Source organism: Macrobrachium nipponense, chromosome 8, assembly GCF_015104395.2.
Source record: "Macrobrachium nipponense isolate FS-2020 chromosome 8, ASM1510439v2, whole genome shotgun sequence".
NCBI classification, from domain to species: Eukaryota; Metazoa; Arthropoda; class Malacostraca; order Decapoda; family Palaemonidae; genus Macrobrachium; species Macrobrachium nipponense.
Window position 1 is genome coordinate 57,980,514 of NC_087203.1, and position 10,534 is coordinate 57,991,047.

Consider the following 10,534-nt stretch of genomic DNA (forward strand, 5'->3'; position numbering starts at 1 on the left):
CACAATCGTCGTCGTTAACATGATATTTCATTTACGTAAAGACGTTTAAAATCTAACTCATATGTTTCTGCCACCTACTGCTCGAAGACAAAGGACTTGAAGGTTGCTGTAGAAGGTATATAGTGTGGTTCGGATCCCACAATAAGCTGTAGGTCCCGTTGCTAGGTGACCAATTGGTTCCTAGCCACGTAAAAAAATATCTAATCCTTCGGGCCAGCCCTAGGAGGGGAGCTGTTAATCATAGCTCAGTGGTCTGGTAAAACTAAGATATACTTAACTTAAGAAGGTACCCTCTAAGTTGCGTTAATCATTGGCTTTAAGTATGACGTTTGTTGGCATTACAGTGCTGAGTTTATTCATTCATTGACAATTACTTAGTGATAAGTGCAAAGTTCCTCCCGTGGTAGACAAGATTGAGTTTCAATTCGTTCATTGTTAGTGGCTGATCAGGAGGACCAAATCGGGTAATATTCCGTATTCCAAGAGGGCTGTCCATGTGATCAGTCAGAATTAAAAATCATATGTATTTCATTTAGCGTCCATAATAATTACGTGATTATTATTAGTATAGTTGTTTTGTGTGATTCATGAGGGTATTATTTGCTTTAGTTCTCGAAAGCTAAGGGCGATAAATTACTGACTTTTTGTATAAGTTAAGTAAATTTAGTCTGTGGTCTGGAGAGCGTTTTATTCAGAAGCCTCGCCTACTTGAAGTGACATCCACCTCCAAATGAACAAACAGGTCTGCTCGCCTTGGAAAAAGTTAGTATTGCTGATTAATTTGAGATCAATAACATTAGCTGCTGACACGTGTACTGTTCTTGCGTTGAAGATTGCAAAGCTGGAACGGAATGTGTCCGTGATTATAATTGTGTATTGACTTAATGCAGTGACACTTTATTCATTTCTTCAACACAGTTTAAACTTTGACGTGTACACTTTGAGAACATACTTTCATGGGGTATCTAAAACTTATCAGAACCTAGAATAGTTACTGGAACTCACATTATAAAAAACTGTAAACTCATGTTGTGAAGTTCAGAACAAGCATTGTACAATAATTCCTGACGGTATGCAAACCCTCCTGTGCTGAGCAAAAAGGGTATGAAAATCACTACTCGACTAGAAATGTGATAAAAACACGCTTTGTGTTTTTTTTCCACCACGATAAACAAAACCTACATAAAAACTACAAGTAATGTAAATTATTTTAGTTTTATTTTCTTTGCTCGGAAGAGAACATTTCCTTCCTTCATTCAGATACAAACGGAGTGATGACTACTACACGTAAATACAGGAAGAAATATTTTCATTCTTTTTTTACTTTAATATTTATTTATGTATTTCCGTTTCAGGAGACTGGCGACAAACTCTTTTTCCAGACATTATTTTCTTGGAGGGCGATAATACAAACAGAGGTCATAATGCGTTGTTGTCCCTCTCTGTTCCATAACGAGAAGACAGTTTTCCATACCTCCTTGCTCTGTCATGACGTCTAGATGTAACACAAGACCGATTTTATATTGAAATTGCCTAAATGCTTGAAATTTTTACCTTTCAAATATAAATTCCTCTTGGCTGCGACGATAAATGAGCTTTCTGGGTGTCTCTGATAATTAACAAAATACACGAAGCATGATTCTATGTACGTATATAACATTGTTTTTCACGGTCGTAGGTTCCTGTAATTGGCACTAGTATTGTTATTGTCTACATGTGCAACAGATGAAAGTAGGTGAATTATTTGCGAACAATACAGTCTTAAAATGATCGTGGTACAAGTATCTTGATCTTTGAACACTTCTACCTTTCTGTTTTGTACTTGTCTTCTGATAGAAGATAGGATGACCATTCTTGGAAGTCATGAAAGACAAGATCTTACTTGGTAAAGGATGCAACCCATTGTGTAATTCTCTCTTCCACAGATACGGAAGAATAATTATAATTTGCACTTTAGATCTGCTGCCTCGTCATCAAAACTTTAAATAAAACCTCCAAGTTCATTAGAAAATGCAAAAAGTCTGCTAATTACGGAAAATGTTTGGTAAACTTAATTCCATCAACAACTTCAAGAACGGTTTCTCTGAATGAGGAGAAAATTACATTGAGCTTATCGGAAAACTTTAAACTCATTTAATTAAACAGTCCAGTAAGAGGCCATTGTGTTACATAATAAGGGTGTGACAAGAGGGAAAATATGAAGGGCAATGCAAACAGGAATTTCAAGCCAGCCTTTGTTGATAAGCCCCACGAAATTTAGTAGTCATCACCCCGGAACTAGACAGGTGGTGATTCACTTACGTCTTGATCACTAAGAAATGTCTGATGGTTGGAGGACAGTCCTCTAAATCTAAAACTTAAGAAATACATGTTTATTTGTTACTTACAGAAAACAATACGCGAAATGCAAATGATTTTTGTTCAAATACTTGAACACCAACATACAAAATGTCGTTAGAATGGGCGCAGTATTGTAGGTACTATTAAATGGGTCCCTTCTTATTCTGGGAATTACCAGTGCCCCTTTGCAAATGGGATTAGAAACACCCAGTGCTTTAGCTATTATTATTTTCAGAAAGTATATTACATTTCTATAGATAAGGAATGGTTAATCTTCATTACTGTCAAGGAACCGTAATATGATTCCAGAAAACCTAGAACTTTGTTAACAAGCTGGAAAACTGGCCACTCTCCAGATTTTAATTATTATTATATTACTACACAGACGCCCTTCTGATAATAGAAAAGACAGGCAGTTCACCGAATCTGAAAGAAATGGACAGTAAACTGACAGTCTGTCGCCTAAATCGGCTGCATTCTATTGACTGTCTCGAAACTGAGACCAACTAAAGCACATCTTACCTGATTTGAGCCAATTGATGCACTTTGATTTTAGGTTCTGAACACGACTAGATTCTTCCTTCTTTTAGATAGAATAAGTTGAGTTTTTAAATGAAATTCGAGTTAAGCCTCAGTAAGGTTTTACTTAACAGATATATCTGTTCTTTTTAATTTACAATATAAAAAAAACTATAAATAAGCACTACTAAAATTAGGAAGATGTTAGGTTTTTCTTTACCCTTGTTTTTTAGCAAGTACGAAGCTTCTTACAAAGACTTGGTATTCTTTGGTTCGATCTAATTATCTGTTTCAGAAATAGTAGAAATAATTTGAATTTGAATGTTCAATTTCATTAGAAATCATATTCCTTTTGTTTTTTCGAAGTGTAACAGAGCATAAGATTAAAAGACAACCACGTTCTAACTTTTACATTGTTCATTTTTTTGGGATATTAGGAAATTTAAGAATAACTTCTTCCTTCAATTTTATCTAGTTAATGGGTAGAAATTATTTAGCACAACACACAGGATACAGTATAGGAGAAGTAGGCACTACAACAAGATTTATTCGATAAGTCTTAGCATCCCATCTTACGATGGCTCAGTAGATATTTTTCGTTATAATAGAAAGCCATGAGATGGAATAAGATAAACTAGCGAACAGATATTTACCTAAACAGTCTAATCTAGAAATTACCAGAACAGACAAGAGTAAGATATAGCTGAATCCCGAGACAAGACAACTAAAATTTTTATGACAAGTACCATAAATCTTTGACATGAAGGGGCCACCTGTTCATTTACCGTCCTATTGTTCTTTTGGCAGGGCCATGGCATCCAAGAACTGCAAAAACCACTTTGCATTCAAGAATGGTTAGACTAAGATCAATTTTTAGACTCTTCAAGAATAGCGTCAACAAAGAGGTTAGTTAATGTTTCAATGATTTGATCTTTCATGATCATTGCAATCCTTTTAGAAACATACTGACCTGTGACAACCATTCCTCGTTATGATTCCAAGAAGGCAATCCTGTTCATATGTAATGGTTTGGTCTGTGGCGTCATATATCCTCAACGAAGTTTCGCAAAGGAATGCGATAAATAGTTGCGCCTGTGGCATGCATCAGATAAGATTGGAAATCATTGCGGAAATGGGTTTTACCTCTCGAACCGGAAGGTCGGAGCCTCACTGAGCCGGTATGGATTGCTCGAGACGTATGCCTGTGATAGTACTGCACATTTAGACACTGGTAAATAACAATTTATTCTAAATCACGCGAAGGCGGAACTTTTTATTATAGTAAACGAAATTTATTTTTTAACGTAGTTACTGAAGTATAACAAAAATTGGGGGATGTATTGTTGAAAAAAGTTACAATGCCCGTGTCATTATTCTTAAGCACTAAATCCAGGAAACCCTTAGTTAATATTTATCGTCTCCCCCAGCACCGCTAAACGCAAATTGCCTCTGAAATTCCACCACTCATGTCCTACCTGTACTTCACCTATCTTCCATAAACCTGCATACATCCCCAGGCCCCTTCCCATAGTTCTTTCTCATCCAAATAGGCCTGGGACTTCCAACTCTTCTGGTACACACAGGAGGTCAGCTGACACCACCCCCCACCCCCCAACTATTCGCCCAAGGGTGGTGCGGTGGATATATCAAAGCCTTTTACTTTCATTGAATTCATTGACTTGGTGTTTTAGGCTATGTTTACCGTTTTGCTGGAGCACTGAGATGTGATTGATAACGTGATTATGAAAGAACATTAAATGGTTTTTATGTAGATAAAGTTTAAGCGTAGCAATTTATCATTATAATAAGAGCTAAATATTTTAAAGGGATACATTTAGACACTGAATGCCAGAGACATCTGTAAACCGAACCTCGTCTTATTTTTTCTTTATTTATTTAGTTATTTTGATGTCCTCACAAAGGTTTGTGTTTCTTTAACAACACTTCTTTTATCTCTTAGCTACATTCCCAATTAAATGAGTTTATCATTCAATGCGCTGGGTGGGGGGTGGGGGGGGGGGAAATATCAGTAGTTCATCGTTGGTTAAATAGGTATCGTGTCTAAATTACGCCAAGGTCCAAGCATTTGACGTCGCATTTGTTTTAGCAGGAATTTAATAACATTAAATAATGATAGCGAGTTGTCACCCACAGGTTTTTGTTTTGACAACTCACCTCTTTCAAGGCCACGAGTAAATCATTAGTTTATTCTCATGAGAATGGGGTGAAAGTTGCCAGTCGATTGTACGCAAAGTGACAGGGATCCTGAACACCACAGTAGTTTTGTGTGGGTAGAGTATTAAGAAGTAAGAAGGGCACGATATAGAAAAGGAATTTCCCAATAAGTATGATTATTGCAAAAATATTTATTTGTACCTCATAAATATATATATATATATATATATATATATATATATATATATATATATACATATATATATATATATATATATATATATATCTATATATATGTGTATATATATATATATATATGTGTGCGTGTGATTATGTAGTATATATATATATATATATAATATATATATATATATGAATATGTGTATGTGACATATGTAGTATATATATATATATATATATATATATATATATATATATATATATATATATATATATATATATATGTATATTTGATATATACAGATAATACGTATGTATGTATGTATTTTTTAATCTGCGGGATGGGAGAAGAATATACTTATAAGAATTGTGTTTTTCTCATCAGAAAACATCCGTAGTTTGTAATCCCATGAGAAGCTCTGTTGGGGAGGAAGGTAGGAGAAAGGATATCGCAGCAGTTCACGTTCCACTTAGTAAAGAACAGTTTGGTAATATGTTGTTCGTATCTGAACGTAAAATTGCTTTGTTATCGCTTCATATCCGAGGTCAGCTGTATTTTTTTTAGTACCTTTCTTTCTTGTACTGCGAGGGACATTTTGTCATTGCTCTTGGATGATCGTGTACTATGTCCTACATTTATTCATTAACTCTGGGGTGATTAAATTCATTTGCAATATATTTGCTTTTGTTTCTCCAGACTTCGGGAGTCATATTCATGCTTTCATTTTCAAATTCTATCAGTTAATGAAGGACTAGGCCTAACTCCTCAGCCTGCCTCCATGTCATTTCGCTTTGGGGCGAAAAGGAAGATGCCGATGGTAGCGTTTGCACAGGATGATGAGGAATAATCAAAGACTGATAAATTAATCTGTAAGTGGTTGTGAATTCCATGATGTAAGTTATATGCTTATAGTTTTTCTTAATCTTACCTTAGAAAGGAAGATATTGTTGAAAATCCGGCTTTTAACGGAGCAATGCTAAATAAAATAGTATAAGGTTTTTCACAGTTGTTCGTGTACTTTCTGGTGTCATTGATGAAGAACATTCGAATGATCAAATATTGGACGTTTGAGAAAATCTCAATTGAATTATATTAAGTAAGGATTTTCTTCTCCAAAGTTATCATCTAAACATACGTACGTTTATTATCAGATTTTGATTACATTCTGCTCTCGCATCAGTATTGTTCCCACTCATTTCATTTAAATTCTGAAAGAATGTTATCCTTACCTCCTCATCGTATCCTCCATCATCTGTTACGACCCCAGCAGATCCATCGATTTCGCCGTAAGTGACGACGGTTCCCCCCCACTCACGACCCTTGCCATCCTCACCTGGAAAATCACCTGGAAACTGGCTGTCCTGAGTTCTTACATGATCGTATTCTTCGTTAGCCTCAGGATCATTATCGTCATCATCATTATCCTCGTCATCGTGCTCGAGGTCGGTGAAAATAACGGCCTCGTCTGATCGCGGGTTGTCAACGTTATTCTCCACGGTGATTTTGGATTTGTCAGAATCTGTGTTGAATTTATCATTCGCGTTTTCTCTGCTCCCTTCGTAGTACGGATAGGGAGTCATAACACTAGGCCTGTTCTTCCCTCTTCCACTTTTCGTCTGTACTCGTTTTTTCCGGTATGCTGGATCATTACGCTTGTTTGCTGTGGCTAACAGTTGCTCGAGTTTATCATTATAGATGAATCTCCCGATTGCACCGGATGCAAACCATCAGCACAAGTATTTTGTAATAATAGCGTTCCAAGAATAGCTCCCGTAACTGTAGTTTCCACTTAAGTGACCCTGTGGAATAGGGATATGACCAAAGGGCTACCAACAAACACCGTTCAGTTGCCTGGAAGTGGCGTGACTGGAATTGGAAGACTTAGGGTAGGAGCTATTCGGCCTCGACTCATGGCCAACTTCACTCACGCACGAATGTACGTACCATCGCTGCATTAACCTCTTCTGTTTATGAAAGCCTGCCCCACTTCCATTACTTTTGGGAGTTATGTCAATGTTGGGTGATTTCAAGAGATACGTGACACATTGTTTCCCTATAATCGAGTTCGATATTTCGTGATTTAGATAATTAAGCGTGAGCAAACTGGTTAACAATTATAATCGATTGGTGCTATTTTTCATGTAGTTCTATTGACCAAACTTCGCAATCTCCATGAATAAAAAATAAAAGTTTTTCGTTTTTCTTCTCTTTTCCTCAAAACATGCAACTTTGATGTGTTCTACAGCAATGAAGATCAAACATAATCTTATCAGAAAGCGATTACCATGAAATCCATAAGATTGCTGTAAAATCAATGTTTATGATGGTTACCACGGCAACGCTGCCAGTCAGTCAGTTCTGCACTTCCTCCAGCTAGGGGGAAGGATCAGGCGATCCAGCGAACGCATGAACGAACGAACATTGTCATGCCACGCTTACCAGAATTTATGCGATGTTTAGTTCAATAAGTATTTCATGTAGTTGAAAAATGGCCAATTAGAGTTTGTTTTACTTATAACAGTTGAAATTAAAAGAAGATGCTACTGAATGTTGGTTTCAGTGACCGGCGTGCTATCGAGGTGCTCAGTTCAGTCAAAGATTTTGGAGCGGCACGTTGGACCTTTTGGAAAATGTGTCCCCAGATTGAAACCTCTCTGTTTAGGCCCTGCTATACCATAAAAAAAACCGGATTAGTGATGCTGTAGAATAAACTGACATGGATTATCTTCAAGGTGTAGCCCTGCAGAATCAAGAACATGTCCAGCAATCAGTAAATACTTCCTATTATAGACTTTATTCTTTTAACTCACCATCCACTAACCTCTTGAATTCATTTAAAATAGCATTATGCTTGGAAATGGGGAAATGGGTGTTTAAAAATTCCCTGGAAAATTGGGGGAAGTATCAGGATTAGAGACAAGAAATTTATTTTCCTAAATATTGTTGTTGCTGGTCAGGAAGAATAGCAAGCTTGGTCGTGACATCCTGGAACGCGTTTAAACTAATCAAACAAGACGTAATCCGACCTCCAGCTTACTCGGTGCGCATGCTAAAATCTACGGTCAAATAGAGGGTTGCTACACCAACGAAAATTAAAGTAAATACGCTATAGTATTTTATTAGAAATAATTGTTCTGTACTGTTCAACATCCACATTATTCATTTTTCTTACATTTTCATTCTAATAAATAAATCATAAATATCCTATCCTAAAATTCCTGTATCTTTAACTCAAATCGAAACACTTTTTTCAGAGCTTTCTAGGCTTTCCTACCCTCTCCCCCCCTCCCCCCACCCCCCCTCCCCCCCACCACCACAAAAACAACAACAAAGTAGTTTGTAAGCTTACTTCCCGAGTAGGATTGAAAAATTGTCTTCCGACGGAGGAATTCGGCCTTCGCCCTCCCGGATACCTTGGAAGCTGTCAGTGCCAAGGTCTATAGCTATAACATGTCATGAGGTGTTGCCGAAAAGGAGTCGAAATCCGGAATGGGAAAGGAGACTTTTTCTGTCCCAGGTGGGGTTTGACTCCACATCGGCGTGGGAAACCGAGAAGGTGAAAGGTATCCGGGAAGGCGAATTCCTCCGTCGGAAGACAATTTTTCAATCCTACTCGGGGAGTAAGCTTACAAAATACTTTGTTGTTGTGTGGTGGTGGTGGGGGGGAGGGGGGGAGGGGGGGAGAGGGTAGGAAAGTCTAGAAAGCTCTGAAAAAAGTGTTTCTTGTTGAGCTAAAGATACAGGTCTATAGACCTTGGTCAGTGCAAAGCCATGTGTCAGTGCTAAACCCACTTTGTCTCTCTCACGGACTAGAAGCTATTCAAACACGTTATAAAAAATGCATGTCGGATTCATATAAATCAACTTACAGGGAAGGTCTGTAAATATACTGATTTTCTTCTAGTGACGTTTTACGGATAAAGGATTAGTTATGCGGATTAATTTTTTTAATGATTTATTGCGAACTTTTCTTACCATAAAAATATACCATGAGAAACAAAGTGTGCAACATCTGCTTATATGTTTCATGTAGTTTTGTAGCTTTGCTCGACAGTTCATGCAAAGGTATTTTTAATTTTTCTTCACAAATCCATTTTATTGTCATTTATAAATCTTACCGGTCTGTAAAGGATATTGACGGCGGGTGGATACCTCAAGGGAATGGCATGAAATTTGTACCGTATTAAGCGTCTTTCAACAAATGTTTAAGGCAGCGGCCCCAAATGACCTTTCACCTTCTCGGTTTCCCACGCCGATGTGAAGTCAAACCCCACCTGGGACAGAAAACGTCTCCTTTCCCAATTCCGGATTTCGACTCCTTTTCGGTAACACCTAATGACATGTTATAGCTTCAGATAAAACAGTTGTACAAGCCAATTGGTAAATGTAGGCTGTCCAGTCATTAAATTTTACCCTTCTACTGTATACTGTTTGTTTGTATGGCGTTTTTACGTTGCATGGAACCAGTGGTTATTCAGCAACGGGACCAACGGCTTTACGTGACTTCCGAACGAACCACGTCGAGAGCGAACTTCTATCACCAGAAATACACGTCTCTCACATCTCAATGGAATGCCAAAGAATCGAACTCGCAGCCACCGAGGTGGCAGGCCAAGACCATACCGATCACGCCACTGAGGCGCTACTGGATACCGATGCTTAAATCGTCCGTGTTGCTGACTCTTAGCTGCATTTGATGTAATCTGCTTGTGTGGTTGAAAGAACTGCGTTGAAGAGACCGTGAAAGCCCCCTCAAAATGCTAATCGTGCAAGATGCATCGTGTGCAGTAGTATGACTAGTGTTTCCAACGCTACCAGTTAGACTCAGATGTATGGCTAACGTCTGCACACCACGCGCTGAAAACGCCCATGTAAATTGAAGAGGCGCTGAAAATTCACTTGTTCATTTGATAACAGTGCTAGAGCTGCCAAAATCGTTAATGCTTTAATAGAGTAGGCTTCTGGTAACGAGAGCTCTGAAAATCACCCTGGAAGGATAGGCTGTCTATCAAGTGTCTTTGATGTTGAAGAATTGCTTGTAAAAGGTTAAGCTCATGGCATTCATAAGATATAGCACTCCATTTTCGGCAGTCAACAAGAATACAAAATTGGACTTGGCATCTGACGTTGTACATTGAACTACTTTTCCGGTCTAATAGAAATTCAGTTAGAATTTTCGTTACTATAAGGCATCTTCTAGGATAAACAAAACAATATATAACACGTTTGTTTATTTAAAGACGAGATATCCATTTATTTGTTCACGTTGGTTCTCATACTTAGCAGATGTACACGAGTCTCAGCATTCATTCATACACA

The 10,534-nt window shown here is 37.6% G+C and overlaps 1 protein-coding gene across 1 annotated transcript in view; it reads right to left on the bottom strand.

Annotated features, from left to right (window-relative positions):
- Positions 1 to 7,072, bottom strand: part of LOC135222798 (IQ and ubiquitin-like domain-containing protein) — a 34,590-nt gene extending 27,518 nt beyond the window's left edge. Inside the window, exon 1 of the mRNA XM_064261088.1 lies at positions 6,445 to 7,072. Coding sequence (XP_064117158.1) covers positions 6,445 to 6,795 — 351 coding nt within the window. The 5' untranslated portion in view covers positions 6,796 to 7,072. The remainder of the gene's footprint in view (positions 1 to 6,444) is intronic.
- Positions 7,073 to 10,534: the final 3,462 nt, after the last annotated feature.